We start from the raw sequence: 27,919 nt of genomic DNA on the forward strand, positions 1-27,919 counted from the left end.
TCTGCCTACACTGACTCCTGTAGACCTCAGAAACAACAAATCAGAAGGGTTCTCTCCATCCACCAGTCAGACACCTCCTTTCCAAAGCCAGCCCCCCATCCCCTGGCTGCATCTTCCCCAGAAAGGCCTGGAGGAAGAGGCCAAGGAAAGAAAAGGCCTGCCCACTCTCCCCTATCCCTCCCTCCATCCAGCACCAGCATCTGAAGACTCCATGGCCTTGGTTCCCTGGGCCTGCTGCCCCTGGCTTGTCCTCCTCTGTGGTAAGTGCATTCCTGTCCCTTCCTCCCCTCCCTGGTAGGTCAGGTCCAGCTGGAGATCAGCTCTGGCCTCCCCTTCTGGGCTCAGTGAGGGCTTGGGCACAGGTTGTCTCTTTTTCTCTTGGCCTCCCTCTCTGTCTTGAGGAAGAGGAACCCAGGTCCAGTCCTTGGGGCCCTCAAGGCTCAGGTCAAGTCTGGTTTGGCACTCTTCTATTCTTATCTGTTAAAGAAAAATATGATTCTGGCACCAGTTAAAAGAGCGAGAAAGAATTTATTTAAGACTATTGCAATAGGGGCACCACAACACGGGAGGAAGATCAGCTTCAATTCTGAGTACAGCAAAGATAGCCAATGATCAGAGTGAGGGGATCGGTGGATGGAAATTTCCTAAGAGGAGACATCAAGGGTAGGGAGATTCTTGCTAAACCGACTGAATGGGATTCTCACTGAAAGCAGGCCAAGGTGATTAGATATCAAGGGTGATCAGATATTAAGGGTAGGGGAATTTCTCTAAACTGACAAGAATCTTGCTAAGACTGGGTGATGCAGGCCCAGCAAGGAGAGAATGAACATGGAAAGCCAAAGTCAAGGCTTAATCGAGAAGAGGCCTTGGAGGAGCTTAACAAAAGTTTGGCCCTTGTTACACTTATGGTGCCCTATTTGTCCTCTTTGGTCACAATTAAGTGCTCAGCTCAACATCCTCTACACCCTCTCCAACTCCAGCTTTAAGGAAGCCTTCCTGCCCTTTGCTCTCTATCAGCAGGACCATGCTCATTTATTCAGCAGCAAGTTCCTAAGCACATAGTAGGAGTTCTTTAATGCTAACCCACCTTTCCCCATCAGGTGACAATGTCAGACTGTGATTGTCTGTCTTATATTTTTAAAACTAACCTGGAATGATAGGTAGAGATTTAGATTATAAGAGATGGTACAAATGGGTCTTGAATTTAAGTAAACCCAATATATAAATAATTAGATTTATAGAAAGGTAAAATGAAGGCAGGGCAATTATTTAATGAGATCCTCTAGAACATTTCAAAGAAAATTTGATTATAAAAATTCAATTCACAAACAACCTTTCTCATTCAGTAGACCCTGAAGAGACCAAATTAGATTAGAAGGGAAAAAATTGATTTAATGAGTACTAAAACCCATCCGAAAGTAGCAAACACTTGCTGATGAATCAGGTTTCTTTGATTGTGACCCAGGGTGCCATCCAATTCAGCCTGATTTTCTATAGAATTTGATTATTTTTATCCTCAAGTCAAGTTGGACAGTATCGTGTGTTTCAAAGAATGGAGACTCTGCAGGGATAAGGAAGAGGTTTGGAGGAACATGTCCCTGCTCTCTCTAGGAATTATCTGATTTCTAAGTGATCCTAGATTTTTCTCCTGGTTTCTAGCTTGTGCCTGGGGCAATCCAAAGCCAGTGGACCTACAAACAAAGGATGTGAGAAACTGTTCATCCAGCCCTCAGGTGAGACCCTGACTTGGCTCCACCCTGGCGGCCATCCCAGCACCACCTCCACTCCCCCACCACCAGCCTCCCCGCCCCTGCCCCACTCCACAGCTCCGTTGTTCTTCCCAACCCCCATTGGCTCAGTTGTTACCCTTTCGCTCTTATCAGCCTTCCTCCTGATTTCTGGACTCTGGGCTCACTGTTTCTGATTAACATCCTTCAGGACTGTCAGCACATTCTCAGGTGCATGATATCCACCTCCCTCCTTCCCTCCCATCCATTCCCACAGCAGGTTATCTACCATAGTCCTGTCTTGGGCCTAGGCAGCCCCACTAGAAGAAGGGGAGGGAGGGGGAGAAGGAAGGCAGGAGTCTCCTAGCTAAGTTTTGGCTGAGTCTAGGCAGAGGGCAGGAATAAAATGGGAGAAAAGGAAACAAAAATTCCGGAGGAACAGAGAAGAGGGAGACACAGAAGGAAGGAGATAGAAAGTCAGAAAGCTAGAGGAGCCAACAGAAGGTCAAGAGAGGAAGGCTTTGGATGTGAAGACCTGAAGATAGCCCACTAGATTGGAGCCAAAAGGTCATCCCTCCCTGGCTGGAGATCAAAGTGATTCTTTCTACAACCAGAATAGGGAAAAAGAGCTTCTCCAGGCAGGGGCAGGCCAGAAGGTGAGAGATGGTGGGCCTACCAGTATCCACTAAATCTCAGGAGTACATGTGCTTGTAGTGTCAACTTTATGAGACCACTGGGGCAGGCAGATGGGTGGTCTCCAGCCACATTACTTTTACATTAAAATAAACATAGATATATTGTGGAGTAGAAGGCAAAACAAAACAAAACAAAACAAAGAATCCCGCACTTTTTATTGTAAAGATAAAGCAGCCTTTAAAGAAATTTTGGCTTAAAGGGATCTTTCTGGACAATGTCCCAAACTGCTGAGAGATACTCATTCACTCTCCTCTGCCATTTGAAACCAGTAAGTGAAAACTTGAAAAATTCCCCAAGGTAAAGTTGCCCAGTGAAATACAGGACAAAAAGTTACATCTGAATTTCAGATAATGTGTAACATTTTATATAAGTATGCTCCAAATAGTTCATGGGACATACTTATACTAAAACATTATTTGTTGTTTATCTGAAATTCAACTGTGACTGAGTGGGCATCCTGTATTTTTATTTGCTAAATTGGCAGTGCGACCTCCAAGGTATCCAAAGAGAGACCATCTCCCCTACTCCCCAACACCCGGCCTGGCCCAGTGCCAACATTCATTCCCCTACAACTCTCACCCACATCCTCATCCCAGAATCAGGTGCCATTACTGTCACAAAGGGTCCCTCTCTAAGCTCTTCCACACCTCCATCTCTGGTCAGCCCAGGAACCTTAATCTAGACTAACTTATAACATCAGCTGCTGCCCCCATCCTTCCATGCCGGCCCAGCATGCTCAACCCCAACCCCTGCCTAAGGAGAGGCTGGTGGCTCCTTCGACACGATTTTCACTAAACAATATATGTATATATGTGTGTCTTGTCTTCCTGTCACATGTCAGTACCTTCCAGTTACTGTGGTCAATACCACAGAGAAGCTCACAGCCCTCCGCCAGCAGATGCACACCCACAATCTCTCTGCCTATATCATCCCAGACACGGATGCCCACATGGTAAGGGACAGCTCTGCCTCCACCCTTGCCCTCTCTACTACCTCAGGTTGGTCTATGAGAACAGGCCACAAATAGGAAGCTGTTAATACTCAGAAGATGAAGGCAAAGAAAAGATTTAACAAGTGAAGGGAAGGAAGTGGGGAGCTTGGACATGGGAGTTTAGGACAGCTAAAAGAATGTAATCTTTTCCATAGGAAAGAAGACATTGCCAAATCTCCTTGATTTCAGGCAATGAAACTATATACAACTTCAAATCAATTTTGATTGCTTTCTAGATGGCAGACCCAGCATGAATGTTTAGGGAGCCCTGCCCCAGGAGGTTAGAATATGGGCTAGGAATTGGACAGAAAGAATGCTAAGCTCCCTCCTGGCTCAACCCTTCCAATAACCTAATGAAATTATCCAGACCCTGGACTACATGAGTTTGGGGTATAGGCGGAGGGAAGAGAAGCAGACAGGAAACAAGATAGTCTGAATAACTGCTTTTCCCAAAGCAGTGCTCCTGTCCACCCATCTCACCCTTTCCCACCACTGGACCCCTCTACCCTATCTGTCTTCCCAGCATCAACACAGTTGGAAGAGAAGGAATTTTCAATGTCAATAAGATTACTTGAATTACTTTTCCCACCTGCTAAGACAGACTAAGAACCTTGGACAAGTGTCTGAACTTCAATTTCAACTTCTGTGAGATGGAATAATGAAATATGTCTCCAATGATTGTGAGGATCAAAATATAATAATGCAGAAGTTACTTATGATGTAGTCAGTGTACTTACTAGACTAGGGAGGAGGGACAGCTGGTGGGGAGAACCAAGAAGAACCAAAAGACATGATCCCAGACTGCACATAATTTGCATCTGACAAGGTAGACAAGTCCAGTACTAGGTTTTGGGTTTTATACTTCAAGAGATACAATTTTCAAAGGAAGAGAAGATCATGAGAGCTAGAGGGAGTTATAGATGGCATCCCGGAAGAGAAGCCCTGCATTCCTGGGCTTGTAAGACTGGTTAAATCTGACCAGAACAAACTGGGATGTGGTTGGGAGCCTTCCATGTAGGGTCTGACTTCATGAAAAAGGCTAACAATACTATTGTTGAATTCCTAGAGTGAGTACATCGGTGAACATGACAAGCGGCTTGCGTGGATTACAGGCTTTACAGGGTCTGCAGGTGACAGTCATTACCCTGTCCTCATTGCTTCTGTTGCCTAACCCAGAGGTGGTCTCAGATTCCCTGGTGTGGTTAGTTCTTGTCAGTCAAGAACCCCAGGACCTAGTGTTCAGAAATTTCTTGCTACTCTCTGCTTCCCCTCTACCACTCCGAAAAGGGTCACCAGGGCAGATGCCCAATCAGGTCCCCCAGAGTACACATCTCACAGTCCAGCCAAATTTCTGCATAAAGCAGATAGCCCTCTTGGTGTCCCTCCCATGCTCACTGCCTCTGCTGCAGCCTGGCCCAGCTTAGCACTCTCTGGGCTCCTTTTCTGAGATAGTCAGTACTTCTATGTCTAGCCACTAGGAGCCTGTTGATTTCCTTCACGCAAAGGCTCACTTGGGGACAAAGTTTTACCTTGCCAGTCCTTTAAGGGGCAACAGCACTTCACGTAGCCAAATGTAGAAATCCTTTATGGCATCCCAGTTTCCGAAGAGGCCTCCTACCCTGATCCTGGCCCCTTGAATGAAATCCAAATTTCTCTTGCTAATCCTTAAACATTCTTCCCCTGGGCTTCAAGCTGCCTTGCCTTAGTCATCATGGGCCCTTCTCCTTACCAAAGTTGCTGGGTTTATTTTCTTTGCCTGTCCTTGGCTAAGACCCTGGCTTAGCGTTCGTATGACACTGAGTCTTGATACCGACTACGCTACCTTTCCTGAGAGCACCTACATGCCACATTGACCCTTTTGGACTGCCAAAAGCAGGCCCCACTTCTCCTGACAAAAGTCCTAATGGTCACCTTAAGAGAGAACCTCAACACAACACAGAGATGCCTGACCTAGGACATCCTTTCTGCTGGCTTCCATCAAAGCTCTTTAACATCTCCTGCCTAATTTCCTTCCTATGGAGGAGACAAACTTTCCAGTGGTCCCTGCAACATTCTCAAAGCCAGAACTGTATTGCATACGCACTAACTAAAACCACATCCTTCACCTTTACCCTCACCTCCACGTTTCTCTGTTCTTCCCCAGGAACTGCAGTAGTAACTATGGGGAAAGCAGGTCTCTGGACTGACAGTCGCTACTGGACCCAGGCTGAGCGGGAGATGGACTGCAACTGGGAGCTCCATAAAGAAGGTAAAAGGACTACATGGATTCCCGCCCACCCCAGCCCTGGAACTTGGACTAGGTTTTAGGACATACAGGTGAGGTGATGCATGAAAGGCCATGCTGGGTCCCTAGGAGAGCTGAGGAAATTTGAGATCATCCCTAAACTTTGAGAATGCTATCAAGAAGAATATACATGGTAGGACTATCACAGACAGAAACCTGGCTGGAGGGCCTGGGGCTGGCCCTGGAGGTGACTCCCGTATTCCTTCATGTCTTCCTCTCAGTTGGCACTGCACCCATTGTCAACTGGCTCCTCACTGAGATTCCTGCTAGAGGGCATGTGGGCTTTGACCCTCTCCTCTTCTCCATTGGTAAGTTCTTCCTTAAGTCCCTACATTTGTCCACAGCAATGAAGGTGACTCAGGTTCCCTGGGATGTAAAGAAGTGAACCTTGATAGAAGGAGAAGCAGGGTGACTCTAAAGATAAAGTATTTGAACTTGTGGTTGTAGAATATTTGCAATAAGAATGTGATCATGGATTATATAATAAAAATATATTTAAGAGAATGAATATAGCATTTTTTAAGTCATGAGTGCAGAGACCTAACCTATAAGCCTCAGGCTAGGATGTCCTTAAACCAAGAACCATCGCTAGTCACCTGGAACTCTACCAATTAGGGCACTAGAATTGCTTCTCTAGCCCTCTTCTGGAAAGGGTCAAAGTAGGTGAGAGGGCTTCTGACTAAAAAAGCGTAATTCCCTCACCTCCAAGGAATATAGCTCCCTGAGTTCTGGGATCTCAGCTGACTGGCCAGCCTGCCCCCAAGGATGGAGTCCTCGAAAATATGTACTGAAAGGCTCCCACTTAGGAACTTGCTTCTTTGACAACCTTTCTAATGGCCTGAACATCAACCATTCCTTTGGGTTGCAGTATTAAAGCTCAGTTAAAATGGTTAATACAAAAAGAGGGCCCCACAGCCAATGACACTTTAAAATGAGCTTAGCCAATGGGCTGCGGACAGCATTGGGTGAGCTCATGGCAATTAGGCCTTAAAAGTGGAAAGAAGAAGGACATGCCCCAGGAGGGCTAGACTTATTGGAAAGGCTCTGGGTAGCTGGGGCTGCCAGAGAAGAACAGGAGGCAGAGCAGATAAGAACTAACTTTGCCTGAGTCACAATTTTTCCCTGAGATATAAATAGACAAAGAACAAGTTACTCCTTCCTGTCTCTGCAGCCTCCTGGGAGAGTTATGAGATGGCCTTCCGAGGCTCTGACAGAGAGCTGGTGTCCATTATATCCAACCTTGTGGACCTGGTGTGGGAGTCAGAGAGGCCTCCAGCTCCAAGCCAGCCCATTTATGTCCTGCAAGAAACATTCACAGGTGATTCTGTAAGCCACTTCTCCTTCTCAGTATGTAGTTCTTTTGGCTGGAAAATTTATCCTTAACAGGTACCAAAGCAATGGTTTTTGAACTTTTGTGTACACCCAAATTGTCCAGAATGCTTGTTTAAAATGCGGAATCCCGGGCCTTCTCAAAAGTGAGTCTGAATCAAAAGGTCCCCAGACCATATTTAGAAAATGCTAAAATAATGAGTGTTAGGATTTGAAGCAAGAGGGAGCAGGAAGGAAGGAAACAAGAGAGTCAGAGAAAAGTGAAAAAGCACACATTTTTAAAGAGAGAAAAAAATATGACAATTGCTTATCTGATGTTTGAGACCAGTTTCTAATGAATTATTCAAACCTTGACTTCCAGCCATCTGTGATGAGGAATTTAGATTTAGGATGCCTGGGGTTAGCTGGGCCATAGTGGACAAAAAAGAGTAAATAAGCTCTGGGTCAGTCTGTGGCACAGACTAGGGTTCAAGTTTTGGCTAGACCACAAAGGAAAGTACACTAACCCCCAAAACTTAAAGATCAATAATCTTGACCCTGTTGACACCATCTAAATGCGTCATAAAAGAACAGTATGTTTTATGATTCTTATTAGTAGTAACTAAAATCCTGACTGTGAATGACTGTCTTGGCCACCACCAGCCCCTACCTTGCCGGGAATTCTAAATGAGCCAATGGACTTGGATTCCTAGGAATACTGAGCAATCTGAAAGACTCCTTTCCTCATGCAAGTCCATGCACACTTATTGTTTGGGAAGGAGTCAAAAAAGCAGGAGGGAAATGTCAAAATAGCAGGTCTTGTGAAACAAGTTCAAATTGTGTCCAATTTTCTTTATCTGTTCTGATGTAACTTGCAGAATGATTCTTTCTACATCTCAACACAGTTTGTAAAGAAACTTGCTATCCAAGACTGTTCAATCAAAAATAAAACTCATCTCATTCAGATAAAGAAGAGCACAGTTATGTCGGGAAGGGGAGGGTATAGAGGGGAGAACCTTCCAGGGACTGAGAGATAGTTTGTGTGAGTTTTGTCACTTCCTACAAGTGAGGGGAAGCTGAGCCATTGCAGGCCGATAATCTTTAAGGAAGAGCTATCCTGTACCAGAACTGGGCCTGGAAGCCCAAGAACAGAGTTCTTAAATCTCTAAGGTTATAGAGTTGAAAGAGACTCTCTCTAGCAACTCAGAGGTTTAAAGAGCAGAAAGGGCAAGGGGAAAAACATGAACAGCTAGTTACACAAAGACATTTCTATATTAGACAATTTAAATTTACTTTCACTCGTCTCAAAAAAATATATCACATCTATAAACCTTGAAATAATTCAAAATAAAAGAAGCCAGTCAGAGAATGCTCCAGATTGTGTGATGCTATTTGTATGAATATTTAGCAGAGGTAAATCTACTGAGAGGGAAAGCAGATTAGTGGTTTCCAGGGGCTGGGGGAAGGTAAGAATGAGAATTGACTCCTTATGGGTTATAGGGTTCTTTGAGAAAGATGAAAAAGAAAATGTTCTGGAATTAGATAGTGATAATGGTTGCACAATCTTGTGAATGTTCTTAAAGCTCCTAACTATGCACTTTAAAATGGTTAAAATGATACATTTTATGGTATGTGTATTTTACCACAATAAAATAAAATAAACCTTAAGAAGTATTATACCCAAAGTTTTTATTCTTGATGAATCATTTTACCTGTTGGCATAAAGTGTTTTTATAACAATATTAAGTTATTTATGTTAATCTCTGAGCCCGACTAGGATCCTTAATGTTTATGACACTCTGCCCATAAATTCCTAGCCCTGCCTAGAGGTGGTAGACTCTTTACATGCATTGCAAGGAGCAGGAACAAAAGATGAAAACTAAAGTCCTAGGACCAGGATACAAGCATCCCAGCAAAGATAGCTCTTTGATACTGAGTTTAAGGACAGGTTTGGAGACTGACAGTGTTAGCAACATAGTCCAGTGTCTATATAGATTAAGAGTATAAGCCCATGTAGTCAAATAGACCTATGTTCAAATTTCAGCTCCACCCCTTGCCAGCTATAAGACGCTAGATTAGTCACTTTACCTCCCCTAAGACTCAATTTCATTATCTGTAAAATGGGTCAAGTAAAAATTAAAGCAATGTAAACAAAATGTTTGACACAGACCTGTGGCTTATTAAACACCAGGGTTACTGCAAAGAGGAGACTTAAACATGGCCCACCACTATCCCTTTTCCCTTCAACCAGGGCTACTCTCCTAATCTCTGTTCTGCATGCATATTTATTGATCAGAAAGTTATACTAGAATTACTATGTCCCAAGACACCATCTTATGTGCATTAAAAATATTAATTCATTTGAACCCAGTAACAATCCTATTGAGGTAGACACTATTATGATGATACATTCTAATTTTACACATGTGCAAAATAAGACACAGAGGTGCTAACAAAGCTGCCCAAGGCCACCTAGCTAGTAATGGCAGAGCCAAGATTTGAACCTAGACAGGATATCATGTCTGGGCCCAGAGCCCATGTGTCTAATGACTACACAAGTAAGAGTTTGTTTGAAGAAAGTGTTCTACTGCTTTTAAAGAAATGAAAAACTGTTTCCCCAAGGGAGCCCTCTATGGAACAGAATGTCAAAGAGAAGATATGTCACTTAGGCTTTCTTTCGGCTTCTTTGCTACTAGGGAGCACCTGGCAGGAGAAAGTATCTAGCATCCGCAGCCAGATGCAGAAGCACCACAAGGCTCCAACGGCTCTGCTTCTATCAGCACTTGATGAGACAGCCTGTGAGTACAGATTTTCAGACACATGTAGGCATCTGGGTCCCCCCAACCCTCAAGCCTCCTTGACCCTGCAGGACAGGACTCCTCCCCCAATCACAAGGTACCCATTGGCTCTGAGAGCTCCTCGGCCATGCCCTGTGGGAACTAAGATGGAGAGGGAGCAGGATATCATGTCTGCTGAATAAGGTAACCAGGAAACCCAGAGCAAGCTGGGGCCAGCCCCTAGGCCACTGAAGAGTGGCCTGACCACAGCAGCAAAGGCTTCAGTCTCAAGAAGGGGAAGAGGCTGAGTAAACACCTCTCAGCAGTCTGACCACCTTCCCAGGGCACTCACATACCAAGCTTTAGCCCCTAGTGCGGCTCTGCTCTTTCCCATAGTAGCTCAGAGCTTCTTATCTGACCCCAGCTCTAGGCTTCAGAAAATCTGAGACCTCACTGAAACTGTGTGTTGACTACTTGCTGGGTATTTACATTTTTCTTGGAGAAAGGGTCCATAGCTCTCATGTATGCACCAAAGACCCCGCACTGAAAGACTAAGAAACATACAAGGGTAGATGATTCAAGTATGCTGCTGGAAATCTTTGAGGGGAGGAGCAAAGCAAACAGTGGGGCAGAGGCATCAGATGTGCTGGCCTCAGGCAGTTCAGCCTCATAAATAGTATCCATTGATCGTTTTTCCCAGGGCTCTTCAATCTTCGCAGCAGTGACATCCCTTATAATCCCTTCTTCTATTCCTATACATTGCTCACGGACTCCTCCATCAGGTATGGCTTTTCCTTGGCTGGCTATGGTGAACTTCCTCTAATTTCCACTCCTTACTGCCCCACCATTTACCCAATCCCAATATTCAGCCTTCCCATGAGCTTGGAGCTTTTCCTGATCTCTTGACCCCTGTTTCCATCTACTCTGCTTGGCTCCTTGACCTCCAGCAACAGAGGGCCTCTGGTCCTTTGCATTGTCCTTAGAAACCCTCGGAATCCTCCTGGTCTTGCCTCTTTACCTAGGTTATTTGTAAACAAGAGTCGCTTTAACTCCGAGACCCTGCAGTATCTGAATTCCAGCTGTACTGGCTCCATGTGTGTACAACTTGAAGATTATAGCCAAGTCCATGACAGCATCCAAGCCTATGCCTCAGGAGCTGTGAGGATCTGGATCGGAATGACCTATACTACCTATGGGCTCTACAAAGTGATACCCAAGGTGGGTTTGCCAGGCTACAGCCCAGAGCAGGCACTGCACCCCCTTCATCCCTGATAAGCCTCACCTAAAGTGGGGCCACAGCCCCTCAGCCATTCAGGCAGATGGTCAGTCAACAAAGGTGTGGTGAATCCCCTTCTAGACCTCTCTGGAGAGAAAAGGAAGAAAGGAAGCTGGATGTCTGTCCACAGAGAGCTCAGCGATTATCAAAGAAGCTAGAGGGAGTACAGCCTAGTAGAGCAGAGAGGCTTTGAGGTCACCAAATCTGAGACTGAGTTCTGGCATTGCCTCAAACTGGCTGTGCAGCAATCTTAGCCAACTGTCTTAGCTAAGCTGGGCCTCTTTTCCCTCACCTGAAAAATAGTGATGAGAATCCTAACCTCAGAGAAATTTCTCTGAGGAACTTTAGAAGAAATAGTGCATGTAGAGAACCCAGTGCCTGGTACACAGCAGGCACTCAATAAATGGCAGATGATAGTATGATATGTGCAGGAAACTCACACTGTCAGAAGAGCCTATTAACTGGCAGGAGCCAAGCTCTGATTTGGCCCCCGAGCACTGGTAAGATCCAGGGACAGGGAGGGAAAAAGGGAGGGAGGGAGGGAAGGTTAAGCTGGACTTGAAAGGCTAGGAAAGATCCGAATAGCCAGAAAGCACAGAAGGAAAGGTCGCTGCCACCATAGGAACCAGCAAGATTCCCCTCAGCCAGGTTTCCCGGCCAATCCTTTTCAAACACTGCTGTGCCCTGGAAGGGGCTCCCAGAACGCTTCCTCTCTGCTTGTGACAGGAGAAACTCGTAGCAGACACCTACTCCCCAGTGATGGTGACCAAGGCGGTGAAAAACAACAAGGAGCAGGCCCTCCTCAGGGCCAGCCATGTAAGTCCATGGGCAGGAAAAATAGACATTTGAGAGTTCCCAGTCTGATGGTTCAGAAAGGACACCCTGCGAGAAGAGCCTGAAGAAGCCTTGCCAGTGAAACAGAGAAGTAGACACAGAACCCCTGGGCACCAAGCTGTGCTTTATTCCCTTAGTCCCAGCCATGGCACAGTGATTCAAAGCACAAGCCCTGGAGACGGGATGTCTGAGTTTAAACCCCAGCTCCCCCACTTAACTCCTAGATGAGTGGCCTTGGGCAAGTCGATTCACTTTTCTGGGCCTCAGTTAACTCATTTATAAAATCAAGATCGTAACAGTAATCTATAGCACAGGGCTGTTTTGAAGATTAAATAGCAAATGTAAATAAATATATATTATACAATATATAAAACACATATATTATAATATAAATAATAGAGTCGTCCCTCAGTATCCAGAGGGGATTGGTTCCAAGATCTCTTCAGATACCCAAAGCTGCAAATTCTCAAGTTCCTTATGTAAAATGGCATAGCATTTGCATATAATCTATGCACATCATCTCGTATACTTTTAAATCATCTCTAGATTACTTATAATACCTAATTAAATGTAAATGTAGTATGAATAGTTGTTATACTGTATTGTTTAAGGATCAGCTTTCTGATTTTTGTTTAATATTTTTGATCCATAGTTGGTTGAATCCTTGGATAAAAAAACCTATGGATATGAATGGCTAACTGTATATAATAAATATTCATAAATGATTAATATGTTTAAATATTTTAATATACCATTATAATATGTAATCAATATATAATTATATATCATATAAATATGTGTATGTTGTATGTATATACATTTACATACATATAATGTATATCTACATATAAATATATAATAATTATATAAAATATAATAATATAAATTATATAAATATATACTTGTACATAAAATATGATTATTATAATAAATGATATATTATTGCTTTGAGCACTGCCTGGCACATTCCAAGTGTTAAATAAGTGTTTGCTATAATGATTTCTTCACCCTGGCAAGAATAGGGCTCACTCTTTGATATTCTTGTTAAAATAAGGATAAAGCACCTCATTTTAGAAAACTTCTCATGGATATTTTTAAACATACATAAAGGTAGAGAAAATAGTATAACGATCCCCATGTACCATCACTCAGTTTCAACCAACATCAAGTCATGGCCAATCCTGTTTTGTCTGCAAGCCCATGTTCATTATCTCCACTCTGCACCCTCTGCTGCTGGGTGACCTTAAAGCAAATCCCAAATATTGTATCCTTTCTTCTGATAGCATATCAGTAAGTATCTCTAAAAGATAAGGACTCTTTTTGAAACATCATCACACTGTGATCAAATAAATAAACATTAACAAGAATCCCTTAATATCATCAAATAGCTGGTGAAACCCTCTCATTCTTAAAGCTCAGCTCTCAGATCAGCTGCTTGATCTTGTCTTCTGGGAGCCATGGTGAAGACTGCTCCTCAGCCAGCTTCTCCGCTTGCCCTACTCCAGGTGCGGGATGCCGTGGCCATGATCCGCTACTTGGTCTGGCTGGAGAAGAACGTGCCAAAAGGCATAGTGGACGAATTCTCTGGAGCAGAGCTGCTAGATAAGTTTCGAGGGTGAAGAACCATGGCTGTATTTTGGGGCTGATTATCTTTTAATATGGAAGTGGGGGCAGTGAGGGGAACTTGGTCTCCTTACGTAGGGGAAAGAAATATCATATTTGCATTTGGGGGCCTCCCTGGACCAAAGAGTGGCACGTCCTTGGGTGATTCCGAAGTTGGGCAGGAAATGGATGGCATTATCTGGCCCTTTTGGAAAGCTGGACGACGTCAAGGGCCACAACCCAACAGTGCCCTCTAGTGTCTGCTTCAGGCACAAGTCTCTTCTCCTTGGGGGAGGCTGGCTAAGGCCTGTTGGCCCCTGGACCACTTGAGCATGTCAATTTGAGGAAGGAGGTATCCTGAGGGCATGCTTGACTTATGCTGTAGGCAGACTGACAGTCTGAGACGCAGGATGCTGCTTTGGGGCTGGTGAGGGTTTCTTCACTCTTACTATACTGCAGACACACTGTGAGTCATACAGATCTTGATTTCCTCTTCTGTAAAATGGAGATGAAGAAGGAATAACTGATATCTACAGTGCTTCCTTCTCTGACCTGAGTGCTTTATAATTGGCATGTTGGGGGTTGGGAAGATGGAATCAGGGCTGGCATAGTCTGGCTGAGAAAGAGGAAGCCATGACCTTCATTTACCCTTAGTAGATATCTTGGGCCCAACCTAGCCCCTGAGCCCATTCATTGACCATTCCTGTCTTGTACTTTTCAGGGAAGAAGAATTTTCCTCCGGACCCAGTTTCAAAACCATCTCTGCTAGTGGTCTGAATGCTGCCCTGGCCCACTACAGGTACTTCAGGAGAAAGAATTTTCTAGGACTATGTGGAGGATATCCCAGTATATGTGCAGGGAGGGTGGAGGTGGAGGGAGGAATGTTTTGGGAACTGAGTCCGTATTTAACCTGTGTGTCCTTTAGCACTATAAGGGCTGTGGGTAGGGAGTAGAGTCCAGTAGGGGATTTGAGAGTCTCCTTGGAATTAAAAGACCTGAGCACTTTTCCCCTATGAGGCTGGGGTTTTGTGAGCTCTTAGGGCTGAGGGATCTGTAAGGGAGGAAGGGCTGCTGCTGAATGCTTTTCCTTGGTGTCCTATAAGTTATTTATAATAGTTAATTCTTAAAGCTCACAAGTACATGAGGAGAAAGGCCCATTCATTCAGCCCAAAACAACTAAGGTGAGCCCAAGATATAAGCTGGCCAGATGTTTGACTCCATAGAAAGCAAACACCTGATGAAATTCGAGGGGCCAAGCTGACTAGATACTTCAACCTGGCATGGACATAGCAGGGAGAGGTCAGACAGATACCCTCTAAGGGCTGGCCTGGCCTATCCCAGAATTCTCTCCCCTGGTATCTCCCAAGACTTGGCTCAGTCTACTAGAGAGTAGCAGGATAGGAACTCTTCGGCCTTACCAAAGCTTGCTCTCCAGACCCATCCTCAGGTACTCACCCTACCTGCACCCTGGCTTCTCAGGGCCCTCTGCTCTCAGAGGCAGCAGAAAGTTAGAGGAGGAGCACTGAACCAAACAATTTGGGTCCAGGCCCAGCTCCCTTCTGGCTTTACCATGTGGCTTCATGTAAGCCCCTTGACCTCTGCAGGCATATTTCTCCTAATATAAAAGGAGATGGCTGCACTGGGTGCTCTCTAAGGCTCTCCCAACACCCACATTCTGGGTTCTTTCCTTTCATTCCTTCCTGAGGATCAGGGCCTTGCTCATGAAGTACAGGATAAACAGATGCACCCTCAGGACTTTAGTGTCAGAGGCTGAGTACTCTCCCAGGGCCCTTTGGGACATAATGACTTCTCCAAAAGAGTCGACCTGAAAAGCCCAACACCCAGGGGTGAGACAGGGAAGTTCCTCGGCTTTCAACAAGGACTCCCACTCCAACCAGCACAGGGTTAAGCTGTTCCTTTTCTCAGTGTCTCTCCTTCCTAGCCCGACCAAGGAGTTTCACCGCAAGCTGTCCTCAGATGAGATGTACCTGCTGGATTCTGGGGGACAATACTGGTATGTAGTCCCCACCCTGCCCTGGCCTGGCTGTCTCAGCTCAAACACTCTGGGCTGGCCAAAGATTTTTCTTCCTGGGTGTGGATTCTTTATCTGAGAATGAAGAGGCCTACATTGAATGAGCCTGTGCATCTCTCCCATTTTTACACTTGGGGGTGGGGTGTCTGCACAGTGGGAAACAGGCCAAAATAGTGGGGCTGCCCATGTAGTACCTAGGTGAGAATCAGGAAAAGACTCCCTTTGCGCAAATAAAACGTTTTTTTAAGATGGTATATTATTACACAATCTGAACAGCCATGCTCAGCAGCCCTGCCTGGCTGCGTGAACACTGCACCCATATTCCCACCCACTCATGCACACCTTGGACACAGCCTACACACCACTAGCACCATGCATCTTATTTAGCCCTCTCCCCAACCCTGCCCTCACCACTGCTTGGGTAAAGTGAACATGTTGGGTTGGGGATGGGGGCAGGATCCACCCTCTAAAAGTGACAGGTAGGTGAGAGAAACAGCCTCAGGGGACACTCAGAGCAGTTGGGACAGGGCACACCCATCAGCATGGGTATGTGTCTCTGAGTAGATATGTGTGCATGCTGTTCTGAGCACATGCACAACCACATTTAGAGACTACTCTTTGTAAGAGAGTGCTGTCTCCCTGCACCAGGACTCCACAATCTATGTGTCCACCTGTGTGCTCTCATTAAAATTATTATAAAACCATGAAGTTAATGGTATCCCTTTAGATGTGTTACCCTGAACACCCGGATATGATGGTCACGTAGAATAGGCTAACCTCATTCCTTCTAAATTTGTGATCAATCATTCACATAGGAACCAAGCTAAGAAGAACTTGAAAATTTCCCCTTCTCATCTAGGAAGCAAGTGAACTATGGGAAGCTTAGAGTGGGAGAAAGGTAGGGGTGCCAGAACTTATGAAGGAGTAAGGAGTAGTCTCAAACAGTTTGCTATCCTATATCTTGTGGCAACGGTGAATGTGCTAATGACAAATGTGCTTTGCATGTTCTGAGTGCAGCTCTGGGAGCCAATGAGGCAAGCCCTCAGCCTAGCAGCCTTTCCTAGTCATCAGTGTGGCTCTGTGTGTACTAGAGATGGCCAGTTTGCAAAAGAGAAGTCAATTTGTGGGGTGTTGCTGGATTGGGGTGCACCCAGAGCAGGGTGAGTTCGGGGAAATGTCACCTCACTTCCTCTTCTCTCCTTCTAAAGAAGCTTGTTACACCCTGTGATCTGCTCCCAAGGAGGAGTCCCCAAGGCCCTGGGATCATTTCTCTCTTCCCCTTCCTTCTCCCCCAAGAGTAGCCACATGGGCCATCCTGAGGGAACAGCTATAGCTGGTGGTTGGAAGTCAGACTTTTTGGCTTCTGGCTTTGGTTCACCGGGACTCTTGAGTAAATTTCTGGGTCGAATCCATGTTTACAATGGAGAGAACTGTGGAGAGGAAGAACTTGCTGCAGGCCTGGCTTCACTAAAGCTCAGAGAGGAAGAGAGCCTCTGGCTTTAGCTGCCTCATCTGTGAAATGGAGTTAATGAGTCCTGCTCTATCGTCCTTCTCAGGGAGCTGCCAAAAGTGTTCTATAGATGGTAAATAACTGTCTGAATGTGTGAGTGTTATGACTTTTCTAGACCTCAGTTTCCCCATCCGTAAAAATGAGACAATCGCTTCCCACCTCTCAGAAAGCCTAGAAGAAGACTTCTTTAGAGCCAGCCTGATCCAAACAAATCTAGGTTTACAAAACAGCCAAATTTGACGACAGGGGTGGTGGGGCATGATGAAGGTGGAATATATTTGTACGAAATCAGGATTGCCCAACAGCATAGTGATTTGAACTTGATAGTTTTGCAGAGCCCCTTCATGCATAGATGCTAAAGATAGGCATTTGATGATGGCAGCCATCTTCTTCCTTTCACACTTACCTCGCCCCAGCCCAGCCCTGCTGCTCAAACCCCAGTGGAAAACACACAGAAAGCACATGGCCATGATCCCTACGCATAGGTGTTAGCAGAGCTGGACATGTTGATTCCCCTTCTCCACAGGGACGGAACCACAGACATCACCAGAACAGTCCACTGGGGCACCCCCTCTGCTTTCCAAAAGGTAAGCATTGGACCCAGATTTCCCCTATCCACCCTCATTCAAGGGGCACCCAAAAAATCACCCCAATAAGAACCTTTTCATTTTACAAAGGCTAATACTGAGGCCCAAAGAGGTTAAGTGGTTTGCCCATGGTCACACAGCAAGTTAGTGCCAGCAAACCCAATGTCTTCGGCTACTTCCCCAGAGATGTCTCAGGCCAGCAACAGAACTCCACAATCTGTGCGTCCACCTGTGTGCTCTCATTGAAATTAGTACATAACCATGAAGTGAATGGCATCCTTTTAGATGTGCCCAAGCTTATTTTCATCCCATTTCAGTAAATCAATGAACAAATATTTATTTTGTGCTGTCTGTGTGCCTAGCCGTGTTCAGCAGAAAGGAGAAAGTAAGACATTCCAGGAGGAGAAATGGCACAAGCAGAGTCTCTGAGGTAGAAAGGAGTTGGAGGTTTTCAGGAAATAGTGAGGGCTGGTCTGTGTGATTCAAAGGTTGGGAATTCATCTATGTGTGCTAGGGGGTTTCTGGGGAAGGTAGGAAGCAGGGAGCTGCATTCATGCATTCAGCAAGCTGACTGTGGCTCATACATTATGCTGGAAAGAGAAAAAAACAGCACTGGTCAGGCCTCAAGGAGTTCACAGTTTAACAGGTTGAGTCTGCCGCCCCAAGCTATTGTGCCCAGGATGACAAGCTCGTCTGTGTGTGTGTGTGTGTGTGTGTGTGTGTGTGTGTGTGTGTGTGTGAAGGGGACTCACCACACCACATCACTACAGGAAGTGACCAGAAAAAGCAGAAAAAGAGGCTAGTGTCAGCCCACGTTCCTTTCTCTTTCCGCAAGGTAACAGCCCTGACTAAGTAAGGCTGACTTGTCATATTATCAGACCACGACCCAAACTTAAGGCCTTAAGAAAACTAAAGGATAATCATGTCAATGGCACTAAGAGTGCTGTCTTCAATTTGAGTATTTGCTCTGTTCGGAGCACCTTACATGCATAAGTCTACCTACTCCTCCCAGGAACATTATGAGCTGGTACTGTCATTGTCCCATTACAGGTGAGAAAACTGAGGCACAGAGAGGTTAAAGTTCATTGCTCAAGTCTCAAAATTTATGGGTGGCTAAGTCAGAATTCCAGCCCAGGGAGTTTGCCTCCCAAGACCCTGTTGTCACAGCCTCAGCTTACCACCACCTACAAGCATTCCAGTAGACCAACCAAAGTGAACCAAGCCCCAGCTTTGGGCAGGGTCCCCTCAGCCTCCTCTGGCCATCTTCCAGAACCTGGGTGACCACTCATGAGTATGCACCTCCCCCCCACAACACTCTCCACACAGACCTGGGTCCACACACCTGTGTATACACAGACTTGGATCCACACACCTCTACATACACAGGCCAAACAGCTGGAAACTCCCAGTAGTCCTCTCTTGTGTGCCACATTACTTCTACCTCTCCCCATCAGGAGGCATATACCCGCGTCCTGATAGGAAATATCGATCTATCCAGACTCGTCTTTCCTGCTGCTATATCAGGTGGGTTTTGGAGAGCAGGCTAGACCCAGAATCTTAGGCTCTGATTTCACTAGACCCGAACCACCACCCTTGGGGGGATGGTTAGTGGGGAAGGGATTGTATCATCATCCCATATATTGTATAGATAAGAAAATCCAGCCCAGAAAGGGAAAGCGATTTGTCCAAGGTTACATAGAGGGTTTGTGGGAGAGCCGGGCCTTGAACCCAGGCTTCCTGTCTCCTAATCTAAGGGTAACTCAGAGGTGGGGGAGGTTAGTGTGGGCTGCAGCAGTCATGTGAGGATTCCTGGAAGAAGTAGCTGCCTTGATGGATGGAGAAGAATTATAGTAGAGTCATCAATCCAGGTAATAGATAAGGTGTGTTAAAGATAGTGCATGCTTACCTGCCTCTCAGGGGTCCCTCTCCACAATTACCAACCTGGTAATTGGCTCTGAAACAAGAAAGCAAGAAGGATCAAGGCAAACAGTCTGGGTTCCAGCTGACTAACTAGGGGCCATCTCTCTTCCAGGACGAGTGATAGAAGCCTTTGCCCGCAGAGCCTTGTGGAATGTCGGGCTCAATTATGGTCATGGGACGGGCCATGGGATTGGCAACTTCTTGTGTGTGCACGAGTGTAGGTGTTTCTTCAATACTCCCCTGGGGTCCTCCCTCTTCTGAAGGTGATAGAGCTTTTCACAGTTATGGAAATGACTGAAACCCTCAGAGATGCAGTGACTCATCCAAGGTTGGGGAGGTGATGGTCCACAGGGTAAGTGAGAAATGCTGGCAGCTGGACACTCCTGATGCCTCCCTGGCATCTGGAAGGGCCCCAGAGAGAGGAGTAGCAGGTCAATGCCTAATGGCTGACTGACATAGACTCTGCATAAATAAAAGCCAGAGCCAATCTCGACTTTACCAATGCCAGGTAGACAATGATGTGGTGGACAAATGCTGCTAGAAACACCCAGGGGTCCTCAGTTACCTGCTGTTCCCCAGAGTCTACTAGTTTCCAAGCTGGTAAGTATAGGAGAGCTCATACCATGCCTACATCTCCCTTTCCAGGGCCAGTGGGATTCCAGTCCAGCAGCATTACCATGGGCAAGGGCATGTTCACTTCTATCGGTATGACTCTTGAGCTGCACTTCCCTCTCCACCTTAAAACTAGTCCAGGACTGTAGTCTAGGAAGTATAACAGGCACAGATATACCTGGGCCCCACCGTTGCCCTCCCTCACCTCCCCAACCCCAGCCACAAATGGGTTGTCCCACCCTAACCGCAGACCCCTTCAGCCCATATGCTTATTTTGCCCTTGGGAGCTGGTTTCTGGTATACATTCAAACTCCAGAGTCCCCTATCAAATGCTAGGGTAACAGGACAGTGGCAGACAGGGAGATCCAGGACCCAAGTGAGCCCTGAAGTCTTCCCTACTGGGCTACAAGGGAGGATGAGGGAGCTGAAGCTTGGAAGGTTGCCTATGGGTAGCCAAAGAGCATCTAACAAGTGATGAGTCTGTCCCAGTCACCAGCCGAGGGCAACCAGGTATCCGTGTTCTTTAGCTACTCCTCAATTAGTGCAGAAAGTGCAAGCTCGCATCCTTCCCCCGCTTAATGCCATCAGCACCTCTGTGTCTCCCAGAACCTGGTTACTATCAAGATGGAGAATTTGGGATTCGTCTTGAAGATGTGGCCCTCGTGGTAGAAGCAAAGACCAAGGTAAAGCACCACTGAGATGGGTTGGAGGTTTGAACAACATGGCAGTAAATTTGGGCTGTGTGTGCATGGAGGTATAAGGAAAGCCAATGGAGAGGGGAATCTGAATGTGTGGACATGAATTTATTTAGAGTCTTCCTTAGAACCAGAAAAAATTCATAAATCAGAGTTTCTCAAACCTGTTTGCACATTAGAATATTAGAATCATCTGGAGAGTTTTTTTTTTTAATGTCAATGCCCAGGTCTTACTCCAGACCAAATGAATCAGTATTCTTGCCCTAAATTATTGGTTTTCAGTGAATATAATAACCACTAGGGGAGCTTGTTAGAAGTAAAGATTCTGTATAATGGCAACCAACAAAATAAAATACTTAGATACAAACTCAAAAAGACTTACATGGAGAAAATCTCTACTGAAGGACATTAAAAAAAAAGATTTAACTTAATTATACTCTCTGGAAAGAAGCCTCAATATTATGATGAGGTCATTTCTCCCTAAGTTAATCTATACATACAAGCCAACCTCAATTTCAGCAGTAATAACTGGTGCTTTTATAACTTCACAAAATGATAGTAAAGTTTATTTCTAAAAATAAACATGTAAAGATAGCTACATAGCTATGAAAATTCGGGGGCAGAGGAGAGCAATAAGGGAAACTAGCCCTTTTAGATATGAAGCTACCATAACTAAAACATTTTGACACTGGAGATGGCAGAGACAGATATAACAGTAGAACATAAGAAGTAGTCCAGGAATAGACCCTCTAATATCTATAAATGAAATGAGAATTTAGTTTACAATAGAGCAGGCATTTCAAAGCAGTAAAGAAGAGAGAGATAGTTTATTAAATGGAAGGGAGAACAAATGACTAATTTGGGTCTAGGGATTAAGCTAAAAACTTCATTATTACACCAAAATAAAATCCCGAATGGACCAAGGTTTAAACGTGAAACCATAAAAGATCTAGAAGAAAACCTATATGAATTCATTTATACTTCTATAGTGGAAAAGGGACTCTCTATGCAAGACCCAGAAGCCATGAAGAAAAAGATCTAACTACAATAAAAAGATGTCTATATAGAAACAATACCATAAATAGTCAAAAGATGTATGACAAATACAGCACATATGTCAAAGAAAAGGTGGATGTACTTTTACCATGAGCTTTTACAAATCAATAAGACAAAAATAGGGAAAACAGAAAAAACAGGCAAAGGACATGAAGAAACAGGTTACTAAGATCAACACAGATAGATGGTCCATAAATGTGAAAATATGCTCAACTTAATTCTTAAATAAATACAGATCGAAACAATAGAATACCATGCTTCACCTATCCAATCGACAAAAATGAGAAACTTTGATGATACCCAGTGCTGGTGAGTTTGTGAGGAAACAGGCACTCCCATAAACTGCTGGGAGAAGTACAAATTGGTACAAACTTTCTGGAGAGCAGTTTTACAATATCTTTTAAAATTCTTTTTAAAATGCCTGTGTCTTTTGTTATCAGCATTCCTTCTGCCAGAAATATATCTTCTGGATATAGTTCCAAAAGGTCACCAAGATATACAATGATGATTGTAGTATCAATGGCAGAAATTTAAAGAGTGAAAACAGCCTAAATATGCATTACTGGTTTAATATATCATCATCCACATACTATGGAATTTACATAACTCTTTTTAAAAATGAGATGTATCTCTCTATGCTAATATGGAATGTTCTTCTAGGTTTACTATTGAGATGGTGTGGGGGAGAAAATGTGCAGAAGAGTGTATGATAGAATCATTTTTGCATGAATTTTTAAAATATATACATTTATATGTGCCTAAATGTTTTCAGGAAGGAAAACAGTCAGGGAGACTTTCATTTTTATTGGATATCTTTTTGTAGTTTGAATTTTTTAAGCACAAACATGCAAGAGCTCTCTAGGCTATTTTTTCTTCTTTATACTTATCTCTATAGATAGATCCATCGATATATACATAGATAGAAATATGGATAGATAAAGATATATAGATACAAATAGAGATTAGATAGCTAGAAAAACCTAACACTTATCTTAAAGTTATTTAAATGTAGGTTCTCAGCTCTGCCCTAGAGAGTCTTATTCTAGTGCTCTGGGCGATAGGCCCCAGAATCTACGCATTTAACAAGCTCGCTAGGCACTGTGTGCATGTAAACACTTTGAGAAATGCAGACCTAAGTCTAAATTTAGGATCCAGGAGGGAAGCACCAAAGGCAGGGCACTAAGTGGTAGAGAAGTGGGTGGCCAAGGGCACTGTGGGAGGCTCAGGCCTACCCTGAGTCTTAGGTCTGACAAGGGTCAGTTTCTGTCCCTGTGGCTTCTTGGTGGAGTGTTCCAGCCCTTCCTTCAGCCTAGCTCTTCCTCCTTGTTCACTTCCTGCTTTCCCACCTTCCCTGTGGCCTCCCAGTACCCAGGGACCTACCTGACCTTTGAAGTGGTGTCCTTGGTACCCTATGACAAGAACCTCATTGATGTCAACCTGCTGTCCCCTGAGCAGGTGAGTGCCTCTCAGCACTATCTGCCCTTCAGCTTCTGAACCACTGCCTGCCCTTTCCTCCACCCTGAGCCTTTCTCACCTCTACTTTCTCTACCCCAAGACCTTGGCCCCTTCCCCTCTGGGAGGGTCCACACTGAAGGCACCTGGAGGCCTACATGGGGTATTCATCTCCCACTCATCAGAAAGAACTTCTAGAACTCTCCAGGCAGACCAGCTGCCCCAACCCCAGGTAGTAAATTCCTGGGGAGTTTGAGACTGGGTCTCTGGACTCTGCCATTAATCCCTTCCCCTCTCTGGGCCACAGGCCCCTCTTCTATAAAATGGAATGCTAATGCCTGCTCTACTTACTCTCATCCCTGGTCCTGAAACCCACTTCCCCCATCCACCCCATGAAAGTCACTATGACATTAAACAGCCACTGTGGGAAAGTACCTCTGAAAAGCTCCAGAGGAGGCCTGTGGCCCGATGATGGCTGGGGATCTATGGGTCCTTATGGGAAGATGAACTACCACAGTAGGGGACTGGATGGCACCAAGACCTTACCTCTTAGAAGTTTACCCTGAGGAAACCCTCATCCCTCTTACCCTTTGCAGCTCCAGTACCTGAACCACTACTACCAAACCATCCGAGAGAAGGTGGGCCCAGAGCTGCAGCGGCGCCAGCTGCTGGAGGAGTTAGCATGGCTGCAGCAGCACACAGAACCCCTGTCCGCAAAGGCCCCACACATCACCTCCTTGTTCTCTCTGTTGGCAGTCTCCACTCTTGTCATCCTCAGCTAGGGTGTCTAGAGGCCCAGGACTCCCCTCTTGACTCTGACAGTTTCCCTCACGCTGTACCACCCATGCCTCAAGACCTCTTACTAGCTCATTACCTTGAAACCTTTGCTCTCAGCCTCCTTCTCCAGGACCAAGCCTAAGGCACGCCCCCTCTGGGCTAATACACCTCACAATGGTTCCCAAACCCCAGCCCGGGGATAGGAGAGCCAGCTATTTCTACAATATAGGCTTAACCTATAATGTGGCAGAGCCTGTTGCTGCTGCCCCCCATCCATCCCCTGAAAAAAAAAAAATATAAGGCAGTGCCTTACCCCTAGGGATTCAATGGCCCTGAGAAAACCCTACCCTATCACTACCTGCTGATATAACCAGAGCTGTTCCCACTCGCACTGCCTTCCGACTCCTTGCCCCATGCCCTTAAGGCTGCCTGTGGCCACCCTCTCCTGTCCCTGGTCCTACAATGGCCTCCTGGCTTCTGCCCATAGGCTGAAGGAACAAGAGATACCTCTAAGCTCCTTGCTTTGCCTGTAGAGGGAGAGGAAGGGAGGGCAGCTGAGTACTCTGGTTGTACACTGCCACCCCAAGGTCAGGGAGACCAACCAAGGAAAGAGTATGTACACCAGCACCCCAACCAACATGTGAACCCGTCATTACTCAACCCTGGGTGGGCTCTATGCCAAGTGACACGATAGGAGTTAAGCTATAGGAATTTGGCCATGGGATAGGAGGGAATACAAGGAGCCCTCAGGAATATGGCCTTACCAGAACTTGGAAACAGCCTGAACAACAATGCCAAATGATTACCCCAGATTCCCTAGCACGTGGGAGCCCTTTTAACTTTCCAAAGTGCACCCACAGTGACAATACTGTTAAATGCTCCAGCATCCTTGGGTGAACATTAATCTGTATAGCCAGTGTCTGGTTTCCCATTTTACAGATAGGAAAACTGAGTTCCAGACAGGGTGGGACCTGCCCAAGGACACACAGTGTTTGGTTGGGGCATAGTAAGAACAGAATTGGCCAGCAGTTCAGTTCTTTTACATTTTACCACCATGCAGAATCCCTTAGCCTACCTCCCGGGCCCCTCCTTACTCATTGAGCTCACTGTTATTAGGAGGAAAGAGTTTTCTCCAGTCAACCCAGCCGTTAGCCACCTGGGCTCACATCCTGCTAGATGCTTAAAACAGCCTGGCAACGAAGCCTGCCTCTGTGTTTTGCATCGTGTCTGCTGTGTTGCTGGGGACTGTTGTTACCTGTGGCTTTTGTGGTGGGGGAGAAAGGGGAGAGGGTGAGGTGGGGGCAGGGCTGTGAGGCTCCCAGAAGCTTGGTTGTGGAACACATGTGCTTGAAAATGTGCCTGTGAGCATGTGTATATGTACGTGTGCTAGTGTTCTTATATTCACATGGATGACACACCCAGCCAACCATCTCCTGTGCTAAAGGTCATGGAGCCTTGTGGAGGGGATGGAGGGAGCCCCACACTGGCATATTTGTCAAATATGATCCAAGAGCTGGGGTCACCACCTTTGCTCAGAGGAGCAGTCAGAAGTTGGAGAGAACCAAGTCTCTGGGGCAGGGTGCTGGGCACAGGCACCAGGCAGAGGAGTCCCCTGGCCTGGGACTACCAGACCTAGTTTGCCGAGTCTCAGTGTGGCCTGTGACAGTTATCACCACTGATGCTTGCATCCAAAGGCCACAGTTCTGAGCCATCCTCATTGAGGGCCTCTAGCAGTCAACAGTGGGCCTCGGTTAGCTGAGTCATTTGCTCCCTTACATGTTCACCCCACGAAAACAGCTACTAATAATATAATTAAAGGCATAACCATTATCATCATCATCATCATCATCATCATCATCATCACTACTATCTACTGAGTGTTTAGTATGTACAGTACACTGAGGTTTACATGCATTCTTTTAATTTTTTTTTAATTTTATTATGGTAACAACACTAAATATGAGATATACCCTTTTAGTAAGTGTTTAAGTGTACATTATTGCATTTTCTCACTTAGTCCCCACGACCTATGAGAAGGAGCTTTTATTGTTCCCATTTTACCAGAGAGGCTCATAAAGATTAATCAACTCACTCAAGGTCACTCATAAAGGAAATTTTAAAAGCAGAATTTGAACCAGTCAGTTGACTCTAGAACTCACTCCCAGAAAAGAGCAAATGATATGGCTCATACTATTTTATGGAGAAAAAACAGGCTCAACCAAGATCACACAGCTGGTAAGCTGGGACTCAGAACCAACTTATACAGACCCCAGACTATACTGCTTCCCCAGGTCCTTCCTACCCAGGCCTTTACTTTTAGGCCCCAACACTTCTTCCTGGGGTTCAGGAAGGCCCTAGGTGCCTGACCAAGACCCGCTCATAAGCCTTTCAGCCCAAGGTGGCTCGCATGACCCCCTTTCCTCCCTTCATTGCAAGACCTAGTGCTCTGCCTTGTCTCCTCCCCATAACTTAACTGTCCCTTCCAATCCATCATCTTAGAATTTAGAAACCCTGCCTCAGACACATGGCTACAGAGATGACTGTAGTCACTCTCTCTCCTCCCTTCCTAAGCCCCAGATGGCCAGTGCAATGATTGCCCTGCTTCAAGGGCTGCCCTCTGGATCAAGCAAAGAAACATCCAGAGCACACACAACATGGCTAATACATGAGGATGCATTTGAGACATCACTGTGAACTGAAGATAGATAAATGCCACCTTGGGCTCTGGTCCATTATGCTGGAGGATGGGGCTTTAAAAAATTAAAAATCTTTGCTTACTGATTGCCACTGTGGAGTAGGCCATGTGGAAAAGCCCCTTTTCCTAGTAGTTATGATTCCAGGGTTCTAGTACCAGTTGTGCCAGCTGTGTGACTTTGGGCAAATCCTTTCACCTCTCTGGTCTTCAGTTATTCTTCCTGTAAATGACCTGTACCACCTGCCTCATGAGGTTACAATGAAAGGCCCATAAAATCTAGATGTGACAATACCCTGTAAACCAGGTAGCCACACGGGCAAGAGATGATAATGCTATTATTTATCCTACGTGACTTCGGCAGTTGCCTCATCTTTGGAGATAGGTAAGGAAAAGGTTTGGGACCCAAATTTTATATATAAATCATCAAAGCTAGACAGACTTTTGAGTAAGTATTCAATTTGTGTTTTTCCAGCTATGCTCCCTAGAGCCCAAACTTCCTCATAAATGCCACAAGGGCTGTCACAGAAAGAGCTCTAGCCAAAAGCAGCTCATATGGACTTCTCATCGAATTGTATTGGAGGTAGTTTGCAAGTCAGTTTCATGAGTCATCCACCTAGGCAGTCACACAGAGCCTTGTGCTTAGAAGGGCCCACACTTAATTTAATGCTCTGCTGTCACTGTCTTGAAATTTCTAATAATTTTTAACAAGGGGATCCACATTTCCTTTTTGCACAGGGCCCTGCAAATTCTATAGCCAGTCCTGACTAGTAGCTCCATGACTAAACAAACAAACAAAAGGAAGGTTTAGTCCCTTCAGTGTACAGATAGAGAAACATCAACAGCAACCAAGAAATAGGAAGGGATTTGCCCAAGGTCACAAGGGCCAGAGGTAGGATTAAATCCCCAGAATCGTGACTCAGCTCTGTTCTGCCTCCTCCCTGGCTTTCACTGTGTGCTTCTGTCACTCCTTTACTGCCTCTGATGAGGAAACTGAAGCCCAAAAAGAGCTGCATGAGGTCATGTAGCTGTAACAACAGTGATGATGATGGCACTGAGGTACATTTCTTCGTGCTTTATATCTTTTTTGG

At 45.4% G+C, this 27,919-nt stretch overlaps 1 protein-coding gene across 3 annotated transcripts; it reads left to right on the plus strand.

The window, feature by feature from the left end:
- On the plus strand, positions 1-27,667 carry XPNPEP2 (X-prolyl aminopeptidase 2). Of its 3 annotated transcripts, none has more exons than XM_016152759.2 (21): positions 1-260; positions 1,660-1,733; positions 3,265-3,375; positions 4,481-4,544; positions 5,558-5,662; positions 5,920-6,006; positions 6,870-7,016; positions 9,703-9,804; positions 10,484-10,565; positions 10,806-11,001; positions 11,786-11,875; positions 13,399-13,508; positions 14,217-14,294; positions 15,438-15,509; positions 17,564-17,624; positions 19,079-19,148; positions 19,657-19,761; positions 20,190-20,249; positions 20,763-20,839; positions 23,273-23,362; positions 23,956-27,667. In XM_016152759.2, exons 1-21 carry the CDS (start codon positions 212-214, stop codon positions 24,139-24,141), a joined length of 2,016 nt encoding a protein of 671 aa, XP_016008245.1. In that variant the 5' UTR covers positions 1-211; the 3' UTR covers positions 24,142-27,667. The 3 variants fall into 3 exon arrangements, with proteins under 3 accessions (XP_016008245.1, XP_016008246.1, XP_016008244.1); XM_016152758.2 differs by having other exon boundaries at positions 19-260; positions 20,745-20,839; XM_016152760.2 differs by lacking the exon at positions 11,786-11,875 and having other exon boundaries at positions 17-260; positions 20,745-20,839.
- The last annotated feature ends 252 nt before the right edge of the window (positions 27,668-27,919 follow it).

Source organism: Rousettus aegyptiacus, unplaced genomic scaffold (assembly GCF_014176215.1).
Source record: "Rousettus aegyptiacus isolate mRouAeg1 unplaced genomic scaffold, mRouAeg1.p scaffold_m13_p_9, whole genome shotgun sequence".
Classification (NCBI taxonomy): Eukaryota; Metazoa; Chordata; class Mammalia; order Chiroptera; family Pteropodidae; genus Rousettus; species Rousettus aegyptiacus.

Coding starts and splice junctions, on each gene's coding strand:
- XPNPEP2 (XM_016152758.2), top strand. CDS start 212: ATGGCCTTGGTTCCCTGGGCCTGCTGCCCCTGGCTTGTCCTCCTCTGT. Junction 15,510..17,563: donor GATTCTGGGGGACAATACTG/GTATGTAGTCCC, acceptor CCTTCTCCACAG/GGACGGAACCACAGACATCA. Junction 17,625..19,078: donor CCCCCTCTGCTTTCCAAAAG/GTAAGCATTGGA, acceptor TCTCCCCATCAG/GAGGCATATACCCGCGTCCT.